The 20,117-nt window shown below is 40.2% G+C and overlaps 1 protein-coding gene across 2 annotated transcripts in view; it reads right to left on the bottom strand.

The window, feature by feature from the left end:
* Window positions 1–20,117, bottom strand: part of si:dkey-172j4.3 (diacylglycerol kinase eta) — a 98,221-nt gene that overhangs the window by 17,931 nt on the left and 60,173 nt on the right. For both annotated transcript variants that reach the window (XM_046065027.1, XM_046065026.1), the window contains 13 exons: window positions 15,788–15,898; window positions 15,436–15,516; window positions 13,852–13,956; window positions 12,693–12,825; window positions 11,574–11,680; window positions 11,149–11,274; window positions 8,844–8,946; window positions 8,233–8,392; window positions 7,782–7,890; window positions 5,577–5,716; window positions 4,593–4,680; window positions 3,627–3,718; window positions 1,308–1,407 (listed from right to left, as the gene is read on the bottom strand). In XM_046065027.1, coding sequence (XP_045920983.1) covers window positions 1,308–1,407; window positions 3,627–3,718; window positions 4,593–4,680; window positions 5,577–5,716; window positions 7,782–7,890; window positions 8,233–8,392; window positions 8,844–8,946; window positions 11,149–11,274; window positions 11,574–11,680; window positions 12,693–12,825; window positions 13,852–13,956; window positions 15,436–15,516; window positions 15,788–15,898 — 1,455 coding nt within the window. The remainder of the gene's footprint in view (window positions 1–1,307; window positions 1,408–3,626; window positions 3,719–4,592; window positions 4,681–5,576; window positions 5,717–7,781; window positions 7,891–8,232; window positions 8,393–8,843; window positions 8,947–11,148; window positions 11,275–11,573; window positions 11,681–12,692; window positions 12,826–13,851; window positions 13,957–15,435; window positions 15,517–15,787; window positions 15,899–20,117) is intronic.

Here is a 20,117-nt window from a genome sequence, read left to right as displayed (position 1 = left end):
TTTTTAAATTAAGTTCAGTTAGCTATATTAGATTTACAGCGTTAGCTAGCTAGCTAACTATATTAGTCTTAAAGGCGTTGACAGCCCCCGGTAACCCTTCACCCTTACAGGGGTGTGTGCCTAAACTTAAGTCAGTGATTGTATGCATGTTGACCGGTGAACCCCACAGCTGTTAGCAGATCAGGTTCACCTTCTTTGTGTTGCTGCAGTATCCACATGTTTATGTCATGTGACGTAGGCCATGTGATGCGCTATTGTAGGATACACTCAGTCATATTTGGAGGTTTGTCAAAACAATGTTGTCGTTTAGGTTGGAGGACAGTTGCCCAATAATGATGTCACACTAAAGTGATATTCATGTCTTTTATATTAATTTGAACGGCCATGATAACTTATATCCAATAGTTTTCTACAATTTGGGAACAGCAAGCAGACTTCAGATACCAGCACATTGTTTGTCAAAGCAGCCACAGCAGCTTGAGACAATGTCTGGATGAGAGAGAGATGCGACCCACGACCAGTTCATCACAGTTTATAACGCGGCGCAGTGAGAAGTGTAGCCTATATAATGCGCGTCTGTCTGTTTGTCAGAGACTCCAGTCTGCAGTGTAGTTCAGACACTTGACTGATAAACCACACAACTGCAGAGGAACAATAGGCTTTATGATCACAAAGTTTTCATATCACGTTGACTCTTCTGTCCATAAACACAGGCCTTAATGGCCTAACTAAAATTCCTGCCCTGATGTGACATATACGTGGCTACATACAATATGTACAACACTAAATCTCATGTACTAGTAAGTGTATATGGTTAATTTGATGAGGTCTATACGGTATGTGAACATTATGTACCGTAAGTCAGTGAGTTGTAATGACGGCTGAGTTACCTGACCTGAAAATAATACTATATGACATGTAGTCGCTCTGCCATGAGCCTTTATATAAACAGAGTGAAAACTGAGCAAAAAAAAAAGGGTTTCAAGGGAGTTTTTTTTTATTTCTTCTTTATGAAACGGCAGCATTTTAGCCAGAGGAGTGACTTTAACCTACTTTTTCAACTCTGTTACAAAACACATCCACACCTCTTTAACACTTATGTTCAGCCCTTCAGCTTCAATTGCTCTTTAAACTGGATTGTTATAATGCATCAAATAATAGAATAGATAGAAAATATGGACAACCAGAGGGAATGAAGAACCTTCAACACAACTATTTCTATTATACACACACATCAGCACTGCCCACTAGTTTCTGTTATACAAGCTCTTGCATAACACATTCAAAACACACACAAAACCATTTACCTTCTTGGCCATCGCATCTGCCTCCTCCTTGTTCTCTGTGGCTCTCTCGTACGCCTTCCCCACCTCCGCCACAAAATCATTCACCGTCCCACACAGAAACCTGGCGTGGAGGTGGAGGAGAGTGTGCACAATGAGGGAAGAGAGGGAAAGGAGAGGAGAGGGAGGGTTAATGTGATTAATTATGATAATGTAACAAATTAGCAGGTGAACACGTTTCAGATTTGGTGATTCACGCGCGCACACGCTCCCGTTTCATCGCCGCCCATCTGCCTATCAGCTACGTTGCCTCCGCACAGTCACTATTTACTCACAGCTGTTACATTGCTGCTGTATGACTCAGTAGGGATGTTTCTCCAGAATCACACTTTTTTTAAGCAAATATTGGACCCTGCAAAATTTATTTTGCTGTCCCGTTTCATCCTCGTGTACAGCTCAGTGGGTTTTATTTCCAAATGAGATATCTGGAAATTACAGATGTATGATAGAAAACTGACCTAACAAATTTATGGCAGTTTTTGTTGGAAAAGTGTGACTGCACAACGCAAGGCCATTTAGTTTGAACTGTTTCAAGATTTCCACTGCCCCATAGCACTTTAAAAGGCTGCCGTTCTTAATCTAACATCTAATTAATTATGAAGATTCCAGATGAAACTGCAACCCAGCTCCCTTGTTAGGAAGGGGAAGGGCCGCCTTTGATGTCTGCCATGAAGTGCTGCGCATGTTTCATCAGTCAGTGGAGGCAAATATTATTTTCTACGCTGTGATTTGCTGGGGAGGCAACGTGACATACAGAGACACTCGGCGGACGGACAAGCTGGTTAATAAGGCCGGCTCAGTGCTCAGCCTGGACATATCCGACAACCCCTTCACCACATCCTCGTGAAGCCAAAAAAGCAGCAGCAGCAGCGGACGCTTCATCTCGCTTCGCTGCAGGACTGAGAGGTCCAGGAGATCTTTGGTCCCCACAGCCATCAGACCTCTGTCCTCTCTCTCTTTACCTACCCATCCTCCCCCACGGGTCTGTGCAATTCTCTTTCAAGGCTGTTTTATTGGCACTTTTATTTGTCATCTTATTTGTTTATTTATTGTTTGTTTTTTAACTCATTGCTACTGTCTGTTTTTTTCTTTTGATCTATGCTTGTGTGCTGCCAATCTGAGCTAATGTATAGCTGAATTTCACACGGGGGATTAACACAGTGTCTGCCTGTCTGTCTGTCTTGTTTGTGTCTTTTTTAATTACATTTTTGTGCAATAATATTAACTTGAATGGCAAAGCAGTGTTATAATTAAACTATTCCCCCTGTATGAGCTCTTTCTGTTGGAGCACCGCTCTACTCACTTGTGTCAGTAACAGATCACTGTTAATGGTTAAAAGGGAACCATTTGAGTCTGACAGCAGTCTTACTTAATGTCACTGCAGTGACTTTGCTGGCAAAAACAACATAGTTAATACAGTAAACTGGATAACAACAAGTCATATCCCTTAATACCAAGCAAAGCCACAAAACAGCCTGAATCTGGATGCTATTTTCACATGAACTCCGTCCACACCAATGTTTTCTTGTTATTTTTAAAGATACTACTAAACTACTAACAAATTACACTAAATTCATAAGAAAGTATGCTAAGAGAAAGTGTCTCACTTAACTTGCTGATCGAGATGACGTCCCAAGGGGACATTATGATTTCGTTTGTTATTTCGAGTGTTTCTCTTGACCTTTGGCCGATCGAAACCTGTTAAAATTCCACCGTGTGAATTCAAAACGGAAGAAAAAGGAAAAGACAGATTTTCTTTGTCCGACAACACTGGTGTTGTGTTTCGATGAAAATGTACTGTGAGTGTGTCCTGAAGTCCCAGAGGCATTTAAAATGTGCTGCAGGTCTCCACTACAGTCAGCAGCAACACAGAGCGTTGGAGAAAACTGCTCTGTAATGGCCGCTCGACTTTTCCCAAAGGAAGACTACTAATATACTAATGCACTGAGGATGACCCCTAAATACTGATTCATCTGTCTCTTTCACTGACAACCCGGCAGCCCTTACTGTCCTCTTCGTGTGTGTGTGTCTCCTTAGGGAGCAGACCAATGCAAAAAATCAATAAACACTGACCAACAGCTCACGCTCCCCATTTTAATCACCTCTCTCTCTCTCTCTCTCGCTCTCTCTCTCATCATTGCTCTTCTCATTTTCTCCTCTCATTTTCTCCTCCTGCCATCTTTATTCTCATCTTCCCTGCCTTCGAATCCTTGACCTGCTCTCTCCTCCTCTCGTCTACTTTTCTCTCCTGCCCCTGTTCTCAAAGGCATTCGTGGCACGTACTTGGCAGAGGAAATGACGTCACTGTGCTTGTCCGAGTCCAGGATCTTGGCGAGGTGGGAGGCCACGGAGTCAGCATACTGAGTGATGTGGGTCTGAGAGAGAGACAGAGAGAAAGAGAGAGAGATGGGTTTGTTTCCGGGGCCATTTTAGTTGAAAGGGTCTAGTATAACCTCACGTAAGAATTATTCTTTGTTCAAGTTGCACTTGAAATTTCCTTTAATGGCACAACAGTCGTCCGCTGGAAATCACTGACCTGTAATGAGATTTAAATGCAGTTTACCGTTTGATAATTGGTTTTAATCAAAACATATTGTTTGTTACAAAAAACATGGTTAGTACTGAGCTGCATTTTGCCGTCACAACTGGAAGCCAGATGTTATGTTGGTACTGATAAACACGGCATACTTTGTCAATTATGTATCTTACTTACTGTATCTGTACTTTGAATCTTTATATCAGCATTTCTCAACTTTTTTACTTATGACCCTTCAAAATTAAGCACATATCACATATTTTAGTGAGATTAATTTTTTCTTCTCAGATTGTTTGATCAGAGCAATAACGCATTATTTTATTCAGCAGAAAGGTACTTTGTCTTCTCTCTATACTGTAAATCATCTTGAAACTCCTCAGGTTTAGGGTTCTGAAGCTCCACGATGGGATTTCCTAAGGGAGAATTAATAATCAAATGAGTCTCTGAGATACTATTCAATTCTTAGGTTATTTAGAAATGTGTTGCCTTGGTAGATAGACTTCATGTTGTGATTGTATGGTTTCTTTCCTGTTTATGAGCAAAAAACAAAGCTGATTGCTTTCGGTTCCAGCTACCAGGTTAAATTGATTATCAGCGCATGTTTTCCAAAATAATTTCTTGGAGCTAGTGAGATCTGGCTTTCTGCGGCTAATTTATGGATACCATCTGTCAAAAAGCAGGCAGCTTCCCAAATGTTCTGCAGAGTAATTTACCTGCAGAGGATAATCAAGGCAGTCGTCTTCTTTCACTATTGGTGTGCGTTTAGTTGTTGTGGGCACCTCGTACGTCATCACACTCCATCTAAAGACACACACACACGCCGATGTCAAGCACCAGAAAACAAACTTTATTATCAGCTAATCAGATCAGGACGGGAGGAGACAGGGAATCGAAACACGCAGCCTTCTTGTCCTTTTTCTATCTGTGATTGCATCGCTGAATATAAAAAAAAAACAGCAGATCAACAAAAATCCACCGTGCTGAGGACAAATAAACCATTAAGCAGCTGCAGAACATGTGTAAACTTTCTGACCTATTTGAGTTATGTCCATTTTAATTAAAGAATTTTTGCCCAAAGGTTAGATTGATACTACTCTTTCATCTGTACGGTAATTATGAAGCTACAACCAGCAGCCAGTTAGCTTAGCACAAAGACTGGAATCAGGGGGAAAAACAGCTAGCCTGACAAAATTCGCCTACCAGCACATCTAAAGCTAACGAATTAACATTTTATAGCTCGTACACATGTTGAAGTGTACAAAACGACTAGGTGTGTTTTTTTAAGTGCCAGGCTATTTCTTGGCAGGGAGCAGTGGCCTCTTCATGCTAAACTAAGCTAACCGGCTTCTGGCTTCAGTTTCATATTTAAAACAGACTGACATGAGAGTGGTATTGTTCTTTCTCTCAGCAAGAAAGCAAAAAAAAGTATTTCCCAAAATATCACACTATTCCTTTTACTAAGGTTTAGGTGCCTCAGACTGTTGCAGAATGAGGAAGATGATTTCGTAAGGCACTCAGTCACATTTTTACAGCAGCTATAAGCAATTCAGTCCTCAGTCCACCTGCAATGGACTTTGCTTGCAAGTCCAAGGAACATGACAAGAAGCTAAAGGGAAACAAAGCTAACATGCATGTGCAAACCTGGTTTGACACTGTTTTGTTGCCCCCCTCCACCCCTCTTCTCCCTCTGGTCTTACCGGTCCAGCATTTTGGTGGTGGCTCTCTCCAGCTTCTCCAGGATCTGCAGCAGCTGAGCGTCATCGTCACAGAGGCCTCCCCAGCCCAGAACACGAGCCAGGTCGTTACCTGTGCCCAGAGGCAGCACACCGAGCTGGCACTGTGGAGAGAGAAGATAATCAATTTTCAACAGCACAAAATATTACAGAAATTATAATTAGTTTATAATCCGCAAAACAAATCAATTAAATTTTTAATCAAAAGCAGCAGAAGACAAATGATTTATGTTTGTAATAATATACCAGTCTCATCAGCTTAAATCACAAAGAGAGTCTGCAACGACTGAGAATTATCTGCACAAACCCAATTCTGGTGTTGGATATGGACTTTCTCTTTTCCGCCTCAGGAACCAACAAGACAAAATGTAGGGGTAAAATCAAATGCCCTAATAATTAAACATATAACCACACCTATCCTCTCCCTTCCAAACACTAGCTACCCTCCAGGCAGTCAATGGACATAAAGTTGTTACTGTGATGTAGAGAAAGAGCTCAGTTAAAACTTTATGGATGAAAGATACATTTGTTACAGATTAATAACTAACCACTCTGAAACTCTTGCTCCAGTCCATGTTGCCAAGCTGGTCGGCAACATGTACAGCTGAACCAAAGCCTTGTTTGCCGACCCGCCCTTCTCTGCTTCTGATTCGCTAGTAGGTCCTTAACTAGGAACTGCGCATGTGCAACTCCCAACAAAGATCATTTAGAGACAAGATGTATCACTCCATATCTAAAACGAAGCCTTCAACACAGGGTGAAAAGAGGAGCTGCAGCAATGTGCAGTATGACAAAAAATATGGTGTTTTTTGAAAATTAAACCATGTAAACTCGTACAACACCTAAATAGGATTTTGAACCTGAAAACGAGTATACCACCTCTTCAAATCACAGTGCAGGATATTACACAGGAGTCATGTTTAGTCAGCATGACAGCATCCTTACACTGATGTTTAGGGACACAAATATGAAAAGATGCCATTGACAGTTACACATTAAATTAAAATCTTCAGTTTTTTTCATCTTGGGTGTCAAGTGAATGAGACAACAGTAGTCAAGCAGTAAAGTGAAATACAGAAACCTTATTTCGACCAATAATTGAAGCTTGTGCCTTGAGTTATGAAAGGTAATGTGTCCCAAATGTCATCTTCAAGGACAAAATCAAACTGCAACATCTTGCAACATAAAGACTAATCTCTGATGGTGATTGCAGAAGCAAGCTCGTGTGTGGACAGAAACATCAGACTGGCTCACCCTTGACATTAATGGGTCAGCCTCTTTATTATTATTAAAATTATTCAAACTGATTTGACACAGCACTTACTTATCAAAATTAAAACACTAATTTAAAATTAAAAACCATGTTTTCCAACATGGTATTCATTAACTCGGATTAATTCCATGATGTTGACTAATTAGTTGAGGTAAGCAGCGTATCATTGGTAATTTTACCCATTGTCGCCCTCACTTTCTCTTCATATTAAGATAAAATGCATGAACCCAAACACAAAGAAACAGTCAAAAGCAATAAGCATATTATAAAGTGGTGAAGTGCTTAGAGATATCAGTTTCAGTCTTTCTGTATCAAATGTTAGTTTGTTCCAGGGAAGATGCTGAAATCTATCCAAAGTCTATCCAAAGTGCCCTTTTAATGATGCCATCAATAACTGTTTGATTTAATACTCTGACATATCCAGTAATTGTATACTGGATATTTTTATCTTTTGATTAGTTGGAATGTTCTCTCTTTTTTAAGCGTCTACATGACAGAATTTGTGACACCAAAACCTGTTAAACAGTCCAGACCTCCTGTGATCTGTAGCGTCATCTTTCACACAGTAAATCATGGGACATTGTCCTTCCCTGACATTCATTCTTTATTGTTCCATTTCCCTGTATTTCCTAATTCACTTCGGCTAGAGTTTGGTCAAAATATCGACAAAATGTACTCGCCAGATGTTCAAAACTACAGTGCATTTTTCAGATTCCATTTCAGGTTTCAGGAAAACGCACAGCACCAGTGAGCACAGTTAAAAAAAAAAATACTACAGTTTTAATAATTTTTCTATCATATCAACATTAGTACAAGAGTCTGCTGCTTTTTCTTGCCCAGTGTTCTCTACAGTTACCTTCAGTATTACATCATTGTCCCCTCCTCCTCCTCCTCACCTGTTTATGGAGGTTGAGTTTATCCAGCTCTGAGAGCACCCAGCCCACGCTGCCGTCTCCTCCGCACACCAGGATACGAAACGTCACAAACTTCTGGAAAAGGCGTAGGCTGAGGGAGGAGAGCGGGGAGGAGGAGAGGAGTGGGATGGGACAGGAGGATGAGGAGAGAAAGAGGAGGAAGAAAAGCACTAAATGTTAAGAGGTAGATGTCATGAAAAGGCAGCGGAATTACAGCATCAGCACTACCATTAAACCGGTCGTGGCGGACTGCAAACACCCACGAGTGAAGCAATACGAGAGTAAGAATACAGCCTGTTAACAAGAAAATCTAAGACTTTTCTGCTTTGCTGTAACCTAACATAGAGGCGTATTATTTATTTTATTTTATTATTATTCTTAATTTTCCCCCATCAATCACCAATTTAGAATTACAATGATTCAAAAAAAGTACCCGAGCTCTGGTCCTCCGTTCATCAGGTCAAAGACTTGCGCCGGGTTGAGAAGCTGCTTGAACTTGCGGAGGAACTTCACCCCCTGGTTGTCTCCACTTTTGGAGTTCACCAGGACCAGGAGAGGACTGGTGCATGACGCTGAGGCGGCCTTCCAGAAGCCTGAAAATAAGGTAATGTAAATGAATGTAAACATTTAAGTCCATATGTTGGCACTCACGCCAATCATGTTGAGAAAGCTGTGGATCCTGTATGCCAAGAAACTCGTGCAATTCAGGGGACAGACTTTATTTGTGTTAATGTCTAAGATATGTCTGAATAAGACAAATGCTGCCCTTTTTTTGGTAAATACGCTGCAAATATCCTTCTTTTCTTAAAATTTCTAATAAAAAATGTTTGTCTAAGCATGCCAAAATTTTTATTTACATGAATAACACAAGGTATAAAAACGATTTTCTTGAAATGCAACAGTAGGAACAGTCAAGCCCTCTGCATCCAAAGGATCGACACCACTGGAGTTAAAAGGTGACATTTGTGAACTTCGATCCTACTGTACATGCAATACTCTCCACCAGAGAGCCTGTATATGTGTCTCTGTATGTGTGCGTCTTACCATCCGAGTCGATGCTGTTAAGTGCAGTGGGAGGGATGATTGACACTCGATATTGACCCAAGGGACACACCTTCCCCATTTGTTCTTTACAGCTGTTGTGGACCTGCGCGCACACACACACACAGAGTTAGTGGTCTCCATAGTAATTCTATATTTCAGTAGAAGCAGAAAGGTCATTACATTCCTCTGAAACCCACCAAATGTCAGTTCTGTAACCTTTACAAATACCACTCTGATTCATTTGTGTGTGTTTCCCTGTGTGTGTGCTGAGGATTAATTTGCCCTAAACACAGAAATTCAGCCTTTGCTAAGTGAAACTGTGAGACGGAGTCGAGTTACATCTTAAATCACATCGCAGTGCAATTTTTTCATTAGTTGTTTTTCAACAACATAAACTACATGTTTTAAAATGAATGTTATATTGTGTACTCCTACTAAAGTGAAGGCTTACAGGCGGGTGAATTGGATTGACTGATCGTTTTCTGTGCTGGTCTGAACACTATGAGAATAAATGAGACCTTCAGCAAAACTGGTTTAAATATATATTGAATCATGGTGAATCCATTTAAAAACAAGTCAATAGCTTTACATTAAAGTTGCATTCTTTCAATAATTTATTGCCTCTGGGGGATAGCTAACAAGCTGTAAACATAAAATATTGCCAAGTAATAAGTTGTACAAACAGTTGCTTTGCTTGATATCCTCCACAAAGCAACATTATTATTTATTTGGAGTCGTGTTTCTGGCTGCCCGGCAAATGTTGGTCCACTTCTCACTCTCCTTTTAGCTCTGTTTTCGTTTCCATCAACTCCTGAGTAAAACATCTGGCTCTTTAGCTGCTTTTTGCTTCACTATGTTCACCGGCTATCAGCTGACTTTCTCCCTTTTGTTTGGTGCTTCGCAGCTAGTGTACAGTGGATTTACCAGAGTTTGTTAGATAAACAATGCTGATGAGAGCTGTAACAATTAACCAAAACAGTAAAGTTGTGGGCTGCCCAACCAATTAAATGAGCTGAAAGACACTAAAATGCAACTCTAAGAAGTTGCATAGTGGGGTGGTAATTGACCCTTCGCTAAGCCACGCCTCCCTTATTTCCTGTTACTAAGTACAATAAACTGTCGGACCTGTGGGACGCCTTTTACATGGAGCGCAGCCATGAAAGTGTCGGACCTCAGTTAGAGAGAGTCCTATAATGTGCTGTGATTGGCCAGCTGCGTTTTCGGGGCGTGGCTTAGTGAAGGGTCAATTTCCTGTGGGTTTGACACTATGAAACATTTTACATTACACACAGTAATTTAAAAAATGTATTCATTGTCAATATAAAAATATTGAATAGCGCAGCTTTGGACAATTAGCAAAAACTCTAATTATCTCAAACATTTCTTTAAAGGAACTTTTGTCTAAACCTGAAATGTGGATTAGCTTTACTATCTTGTTATTCCTTAATTACAAGTTTTGTTTATGTTTGTTGACAACATGCAGAGTTCAAGTGTTTGTGGTAGTCCTGTGAAAGTGTCCTGTAATGGGACATATTGAGAATCTGTAATGAATTAAAATATTCTCTTTTTCTTGCTCGATGCGGTCAGAGCATAAGACAGAAATCTATCAGCCCTGTTTTATTTCTATTTATTTTTACCAGCCCTCTTCCCCTTCTGTGCTGCCATCCTTAGTGCCATCCCATTACACCCTGACGCTCCAGTGAACTTTTCAGACATTGAGTCTTTGAGGGGCAAGCGAGCGAGTCAAGAACAATAAAAAGTTCAGCCTGAGTGCACTGAAAGTCACATTTTCCTGTGCTAATATCAACGTGTCAGACTGGTTCACGAGCAAACAAAAGAAAATGCAATTTCAACCTGTTTCATTCAGTTTTTGAATCAGAAGAAATATACTGTATATTAGAAACGCTGTAGCAAATGAAAACATTTTCCAGTGACAAATGTTTGAATGCCAATTTCCTTTAAAGACTGAATCAAAACACTTCCTGTAGTATCCTGAATAGTTTGTCTGAAGTAGATTTAACAGCTGGGAGTCAAAATTTGGGAAATTTAGATCAAGACGTGGCTGTTTTTTTCCTCCCACCAGTACGATAATTAATTGGGACAGCTCTGTCGACTCTGTTACCATGAATATCAATACCTTTATATCACGGATTATGATATGATGTTTGATCAGATTCATCTAAAAGCTGTCACGGGTAAGATCTTGAATAACTTTCAGCTTGCAGTGATGTCCTAAATAAACTGTAACACTGATTTGACACGACAGTTATTTGACAGGATACAGGCCACAAGCAATCCCACTCACGATGGCTTTGCACCAGAGGCAGCGCCAGTCCTGCAGCCGCCGCACACTGCCACAGTTCCTGTCACACACCACACATTTGGCACTGACCGGCAGGTTACCTTCCAGCCACTGGTGCGGCATGAACACCTGGGAAAATCATGGGAAAAGTTTGACAACACGGTGCAGAAGGCTCGTTTGACTTGAAATCAAAACAAATTTAATCAGGTCAGACAGGAATTATTTTAACCCATAACAATGCATCATACTCCTCCTATTTCCATCCTGGGTAACTTATAATTACATTTAAGTGAAATCTGATATCTTTTTTTAGCTTTAGCACACAACCTGCAATTTAAACTAAAGCTCTGACATGTTTTCTCTCACTGAATGAGTTGGATATTGGGTTACATGCGCTTAAACGCATAAAGCACAGCCTAATCACTCACCCCGTCCTCATCCTCAACAATGTCATTTCCTATGGAGGCCAGTGTGGTCCATTTGCAGTTGTTGGTGGAGCGAACTGCACAGCGCTTATGAGCCTTGAACTTACAAACTGCAGGGGAAAGATCATTATATGTCATGTTAAGCTAACTTAAATAAACAGCCATGACAGTTAAAACACATAAAGCGCATCAACACAAGTGCTGGGAAAGGTTTTGCACATTCACAGTGTAATTTACCAAAACGTTATCTGGAATATCCTTTGCAACTTAGATTAAGTTCGACAGCATCATCTCTGGTGGATCTACTCAAATGCAAAAGGTTTGCACTTCTGGTAGAGGGTTGTGATAAATGCACCCACCAAATGTCTTCTATTTAGTCTGTGTCACAACTGGTTGGACAATTTAACTTTTTTAAAATATTTTTAGGATGACTCAATTATTCACTGCCTATTATTTCAGAGCTGATGTTTATGTTTTGCCACCATGTATTGCTGTTATCAGACACTTCTGATTCGGCACCAGTGTAGTTTATATGAATCAAGACGAAATGTTGCTTAAATAGCTACAGCATTTTTAAACATTTGACAAAGTTTTTATTTCATACATTTCTTATGTAATTTTTTTTTGGTAACTCAAATTATTTTGTTAGGATCTTTAGGAATTAAGTAAAAGGACAAATCAAGAACAAGCATTTTAATTAATAACCAACAAAACAGAAATTTGCTAAAGACGTTAAATACCATAAAATGTGTTAATGTTGACTGACCTAAAAACCCTACAAAGCACGTCTGTTCATATGTTTTACAGCTGATACAAGAGGGGTGAGGAATTGATTTTACTCAACTGTTTCCAAGGTGCAGTGTGTCAGACCTATGATGAAACCTGCCTCATCCTGCAATAAAGAGCTATAAACCTACTTCTTTACTTCCACAAGCTTTAAATGCTTTTCTAACAGTACTAACACTGTGAGTAAAAAGGAGAATGTCCCTGACGTTTATGTAACGGTAATTGAGATTATTGCTCTGGTTATACCAAAGATATTTGATATTGGCCCTCAGAAAATCACGGTTGGTTTGCACAATCTTTCAAGGATTGTCTTTGAATGTGTGTGTGTCAATGTACCTTCACAGGACAGGCCGTGGGAGGTGACGCCTGGCAGAGCCTCTCTGCAGACGTTGCAGAAGGTCGGTCTGGCGTGCGAGCAGGCGTACCAGTTGTGCATCCCAGAGAAATGCTCCATGTTGAATTGGCTGGCCTGGGGAAGAACAAATATGGAAGGAGAGGACAACGACATCAGCAGGCTGTGTAAACTGGATGGGCTTCAGAGGTGGAAACGCAGGACAAAACACAAAAGAACAAAACAAAAATCACCAGGGCACTACATCACAAATAACTAGCCTGGGGGAGGAGAGATGCTACAAGATGGGACGATGCCTTTTTTAACTTCATGCTGAACTAAACAGCCAGGGAAAGCATGGATACAAGGATAAGATAATGACATCAGCAGTACATTGTGGCCCCAGGACTAAGACATACAAGGATAGAGATGCTACAGCTGACTGGCCTGGGCAAAACAGGTCCACACAGGCAGAATATAAGCATAAGCCGGCGCTTTAAAAGATAGCAGGATAAGACTGACTTCAGTGCTATCACACTAAACTTCCTGACAAAATAATCGCCTTTCCTCCTTTTCAGAAAGTGTTCATAACTCTAGAGATATCAAAATGCCGGCTCCGAAATAAGGGCCAAAATGCTTTCCACAATTTGATCTAGCAGAACTAGGAACGCTGTGGAACAACACATGGAGTGGTGTACAACAATGACATAAGTTAAAACCCTCAATGCACTGTTGTAAAATGCCAGGATCCTCAGGGATGTTCCGCTCAGCAGCTCACAGTCTTCAGCTCTTTTTATAGCCTATTAAAGCAGAGGGTCTAATTTTATGAGAGACATCCATCTGCTGGCAAAGAGCTCAAATGAAAGGCAGATAAGAGAGATCGGATAAAGCGATAAAAGGGTGGAACGAGAGAGAAGGAGGAGGAGAGTATTTTCGTCCAAGAAAGTTGAAAAAGTGGACACTTTGAGAAAAGAACAGATTGAGGAAGAATTAAGGAGTGAGGTGTGAAGCCTGTTCTCACTAAAATATACTACACACTCATGACTAGCTTTTATCAAAAGATTATCAATGTGGCACATTTCTGATATTCTGACAGTCAGCCAGCAGAATAAATAACAATGTCAGAATATGAAGAGACTGCTGGGGAGATTAAAACGCTAATACCTCATAGGTTTCCCATTTTTGGACGGATTTGAGAGCGCTGATCCAGTCCTCCATTTCCTTCCTGCTCTCGGCACATAACATAAGTTTGCGAAATGGAGTGATCACCTGAGAAAGAGAAAGAAACAAAGGAAAGATGGAGCTTGGAAGTGAAATATTTTCTTCAAACATGTAAGAATATCGTCAGTCAAATCTATGTACTTCATGTACTCATTTCTCATGTCACATTATTGGGAATAACAGCCTTTTACAGCCACGCTAGCAGCTCAGTGAGGCAGTACTAGGGCACTGCAGCGCTTTGAGCTAAATGTTAACATCTGCATGCTAACACACAATGACAACGCTAACATGCTGATGTTGAGCAGGTGTAATGCTTATGCTAACAATTGCTAATTAGCACCATAGACTGTATATAAGAAGTGGACATAGTCATCGTGACGTCACACGTTGGTTTGTGGACTGCCGTTTTGAAGCCTCGAGTTTGGCCGATAGGGCCCCACCGGACGTGACCATATTGACCAGAGACGGTGGAGCTAACAGCTGTGTGTGAAGGTAACTAGCTTGCTTAGCTAGGTGCATCTGTAATTCACGTTAACAGTCATTTTAACAGGGCTAACCTAAAAACTAAATGTAACGTTACTCACCAGAGAAAGTAAACAGCCAACTCCTAATATGCTTTTTCAACGGCACTGGTTAAATTTACACAGTGCCATGGGTACGAGTCACCTGATTGACAGGTTGCAATGGTAACAACTTGTCAATCATAGATAATCCCGCCCTGAAGCATACTCTGCTTTATGGTCTATTTTCCTCTAAATGGGAACATAATTTATTAAATCAACATCATGTTACATTGCCGAAGACTTGAAACTAGCAAATGAGACCATAAACTCATCACGAAAGTGTTTACTGAGGTAATAAATCAGGTGAGAAGTAGGGTCATTTTACCATTATTTCTTTTTGCAACCAGAAGAGTCGCCCCCTGCTGGCCGTTCAATATAATGCCGGTATAAAGGATTTCCGCGTTCGCCTCAGTTCTCAGACCAGAAGCTTCTCGCTTCATTAGCACTAAACACAAAGCTTAGACTCATGGTTATAAACCAAAGTATTAGATAAATCACAACTTATTTTGGTGCTAGATAAAATGTCAAGGATCACCAGATCCATCCAGAGTGCAACATGACCACCTGTACCAAATTCCATGGCAATCCATCCAATTGTTCTTGAGACATTTCTCTCAAAACCACAAGTGATAATGTCATGGAGGTGCTAGAGGAAAAGTCAGGGAATCACCAAGTTATTAGGATTCATCCTCTGCACTCCATGAATGTCTGTACAAAACTGAATGGCGATCTGTTCAATAGTTGTTGAGATATTTCAGTCTGGACCAAAGATTGACCGACAGACCAGTATTGCCGTCCACAGACCTACGGCGCTAGTATGCCCAAAATGCCAATAACAGTGTTTCTGAATTAACGCTAGTCTTAGACTTAAAAATATTCTAATTTCTTTTGCAAGTCAAATGTACAGTTCTGAAATGCTTTAATCCACATTATAGACATTTTTAAGACCAGTATTGTTGCTTACCGTGAAGCTGTTGTTGATGTTCTTGGTGCTGGTCTCGGCCACACTGGCGTCTGATAGGTCCACTTCATCAAAAATCAGAGACTGACGGGAATAAAGACAAACAATATCTTATTTTGTATTTTATCCAGGTACTGTACATATAATTACACCATTTATTTCCCCTGACACCTCTCAAACACATATGAACCACCAGTAAGGTAATACAGTAGATGTAATAAAAATTAATACAATCTCTTTCCAACTTATTACTTTGGTTTCACAGCACACTGAATTGCATTTGCGATGCTTACAAATTCCAAAAAAATTTAGTTAACTTAAAGCTGATGTATGCAGTTTCACACATTTTTTGTACCTTGCAGTCTTTGGCATAGTAGAGGGTCCTCCCTCTGAGTTTGAAGTACCTCCTCTTCCACCTCTGAAAGGAACTGGTCTGCTTTAACAGGATTCCCTCCTTCACACTTTTCTGTGGGTCAGAAAAAAGACAAAAAGGGGTAGAGATGGGAGGAGAGAGAGGAATGGAAAAACCAGACGTTAGTGCATCCAGATACTCCGAATTACTAAAGTGACAGCCATTCTTCCTGGAGTTCACACATAAACAGAAGGATATCAGTGTGGATAGTGTCACTAAGATGTTTTGGGTATTTGTTTCGAGTGATACACACAACAGAGATGGAGAGTGCGGCTCAGATGAACAAAGAGGTGTTGACTGAATCTGTCAAGATAGTAGTCAATGACAGAAACATTTACTTAAAAGGACTACACCAGGGTGTTTGTATTTTCAAACACCTTACAGTGATTTTCTGAAATGTATGCTACTAATTTATGATCAGATTTTCCCTCATGTTTCCAAAAATAAGTAAGTAAGTAACGCTTGGCTGTGTGTCATTATGCGGTGTGTGTCGATAGGAGATTTAATGTCGCACAAACGCCAGAGATAAGCATTGAAGCAACAGTGATGAGGTGATGCAGCAGGTAGCAGGTGCAGCCGTCCATGTCCGCATGAAAATTATGAGCACGGCCAGAATGCGTGATTTGATACCATGGATTTGCTGAGCAGAGACTCCCCACTGATTCTATTATGGTGGCTGGTGTTCGACTTGATCTTTGTCTGTGCCTTTGTTTATCATGCACTCGTTCTTTCTCTCTCTCTCAATTTATGAGTACATGCCCTGAGAGGACAGAATGCACCATGGGTAATCAATTTGAGATAGGACAGTTTCTCAAACAAGAGGATACCCAGGCCCAGTGATGAGACACGAGCGCAGGCACGCGCACACACACTGATACAATCTTAGAAGTCTGATCACGTAACTGATGGCTCTCGCCATACCAGCACATTTATCACCTAATGTAGCAACATTCCTCGCCACGACAGCTAAAATAAGATCAGCTTCGGTTGACATGCCTGTGACATTCCCATTGAGATAACATTCCTGCATCGGTGTGTGTGCCAGCTGCATACTTTAAAACCAACATCAACTGTATCAACATATTTTGAAGAAACTGGAATGGATCAACTGAAAGTGTTTGAATAGCGAAATCAAACAGTTCCTTAAAACAGGAAGGTAGATACTGAAAACATTTCTTGTAAAAAAAAATTACAATAACCTGTGCTGGGATAATATTTACACAGATTTTTAGAGGAAACAATAAAGCACAAAATGTTTAATGTGTTTCTATAAAACTTGAAAACATGGATTACATGATCCAACAGGAATGGTGATCATGTTGCTCTTCTTGAAAAGAAAAGGACAAATGTGTGCTAAGTGTAATAAACCACAATGAATGAGGTAATCTAATTATCACCAAGGTCTCCGTGTTCTTAACGTCATCTGTAACAGAACAGCTTGCACAACCTGCTCTGCCACTGCCCCTACCACCTGTGGCGAAGGTACACTGTGCGATTTAGTGTGACAACATGTGTCAAAGATGTTTGAACAGAAGACTTAAAAATATTACTTGTGTAAATCAACTGGTAGTTTTGACGGAGTAATCGTATTTAAATTTGAGTAATTTGGCTGACTGGTTGTTTGTTGTTTTTTGGTTTGCTTGAGATTAAATTTAGCAGTGCAATAGACCAACATTCGTATATCATGAACATTGAAAGCTCTCAGTGTTAAAGAAGATGTTGTTTTTGCTATCTCCAAAGAAGCAGATTGCTAAATAGCACTGTAATAAAAAGACGTGACAGGCAATGACAAAATATTCTTCCCATAACACAGCTATGTTGTTTTTATAGCTTTCTCAAACAGACTGAACCAGAACAGTTGGCTCGGCAGAGACTTGGCAGGGTCTCCTGATCAGTGCATGATCCGCAGATCTGCTCTGAAGGAAAATTCTGCACTCAGACAGGAGGTTTGCCACCTGCATGACACGGGAATGTGTGTGAACCTTTAAACGTCAGACAGAAAGTGAAAGTGCTTGTGACAAAGCAAAAGATACAATGTGATAATAGCATCACGCTTCAATATCAACTGGGTTTTATCTGGATAAAAGACACTTTAAATGACCCAATTCAGTGTATCTCTAGGTTTTAGATTAATTCAAAAAGTACATGTAGGACTATGTATATTCACATGTTCATTTTCTCACAAACACAATGCTAATTTAGTAGCCTAAATGACAAACAACCACACTTTCTCTTGTGCTCTTGGAAAAGATTACTAAAACTACAGATACAACCCGATGACTTTCTAATAGTCGTATTAATGCATTACAGTTGTTATCAAGTTCAATTGACCAGAAGGTAAAACACAAGTGTGTTGAGTATTTAGATTATACAGTTGCTAGCTATTGATATCAAACATTAACACTTTTTTACAGAAGGATTGACAAAAAGTACAAAGTAATAAAAACGGGCAAGGTCAAATGTGTAATTTGGTTTACTTATTCTTTGATAAGATATTTCAAGATCTAAATCTCATAACCTTTACAAAGTGAGATATTGTGGGCAATGTTCTTTATTTGACACAGATGGATTGAGCAGTTTGGAGTATTTTGTTGGGCTAATGTTGAATAAACATGTTTACTCCTCAAGTATCAGAACGTATTGTTCAGGTATCAAGCTGAAACCCAAGTATTGTATTGGCTAAGATGTCAAACACGATACACAGCCCTATTGCTAGCTAGTGCAGTTGCTTGCTAATATGTCTGTATTAGCTGCTGCCTTTATGTTTGTACATACTTAATTTTTATGTTACCTGTATTTTATCCTGTGTATTAGCTTGTAAGCTGTGTTGCTAGCATCTTGTACATTACTGTTTCTTAGTTCCCCATCTCTCTTCTATCTCACTTTCACTCATCTGGGTTTCTCTCTTTTCTCTTAATCTTGTGTGTGTTTTTGACTCAATTTCTCTGCCTGTCCATGTTTGCAGTAGCTATTGGCCTTCAAGGTCTGGACAGAGGTATTACTACAAGGCAGAAGCACCGCTGAACCACTGATGAATCTAATTCATCGCTCCATCAGTATCTCACTGCTCAACTGCATCTCTGGGTGTGTTTGTATACACTTGTCTGTGATATATCCCGCCCTGTGATGGCACATATGGCTTCTTGTGCTCTCAGAGTGCATGTTTCTCCCTTCAAATTAATGTGCTTTTACAAGCTGAGGGAGAGCAAATCTCATATTGTCACATTGTTACAGAGAAAGTGAGACGAAGAGGAATAGAGGAAGAGGAGGGGGAGGGATTTATGGTGTAAACCATGATAGATAGCCCAAAGGTATGGATCATCAGCATAAGGCGATAGGAAAGAGAAACAGAGCTGTGAAGGTGGCGAGCAGTGAGAAAGAGAAACAAAAAACATCATGCAAAAAAGGTGCAATGCAGAAATGACAAAAAACAGGAACTCGACACAAAAGAGTAGAAAACAAAAGAAATGCCTTGAGGAGGAAGACGAAAACAGACAAAGAGGGTGTAAAGGTCTGAACTACCTGATAACAGCGAGGTGCAACACCCCGGTTCCACCAATCAGGTTTATCTGTAGTTGCCACAGCAACACCAACAGGGGCCGTCAGTCAAGAAGCTAATCAGTGTGTTGCTGTTTGACAAAAGCGGCTCATAACATAGCAACCACTGATATAGCTGAAGGACGTACCAACATACCTAGATTGCAACTCAGGATGTTGCAATCTAGGTGAATCTTATAGTGGCCGGTGGCTGCATTTTAAGTGGTGCATCATTGATCCCCGGCTGCTAACATCAGGCTAAGCTAGATCACTTTACTGTGAAAATCTCTTTAAAATAGCCTAATGATTAATTATTAAATCCTCGTGAATTACTGTAAAGCTGGTGAAAGCTAGTGTTAAATTGATGTGACCATACAGTAAAACCCAAACGTCTCCAGCACATAAAAGATACGTGTGTTGCTATGTTCACATGCACATCAATGCCGTTCCACACAGTTGCTCACGTATTGGCTACATCTAGCTAAAACTGCTGCCATCTAATACAACTGACCGGCAATAAATCTAATAAAATTAAATGTCAAATTTTGGGGGAAACTGTTGTACACAGGTGTTTCTAATATTTTGCTTAACATTCTTAAAAATTAGACTAAAGATCAGAAAAATCTCTCAGCATACAACTACAGCCTCACAATTTACCACACAGTTGAATCAACACCTCTACAAAACAGAAAAACTTAACCATTATAAACCCTATGAAGAGAGTTTTAGCCGTTTT

This window comes from Micropterus dolomieu, linkage group LG12 (assembly GCF_021292245.1).
Source record: "Micropterus dolomieu isolate WLL.071019.BEF.003 ecotype Adirondacks linkage group LG12, ASM2129224v1, whole genome shotgun sequence".
NCBI lineage: Eukaryota > Metazoa > Chordata > Actinopteri > Centrarchiformes > Centrarchidae > Micropterus > Micropterus dolomieu.
This window is presented reverse-complemented; position numbering and strand designations above follow the sequence as displayed.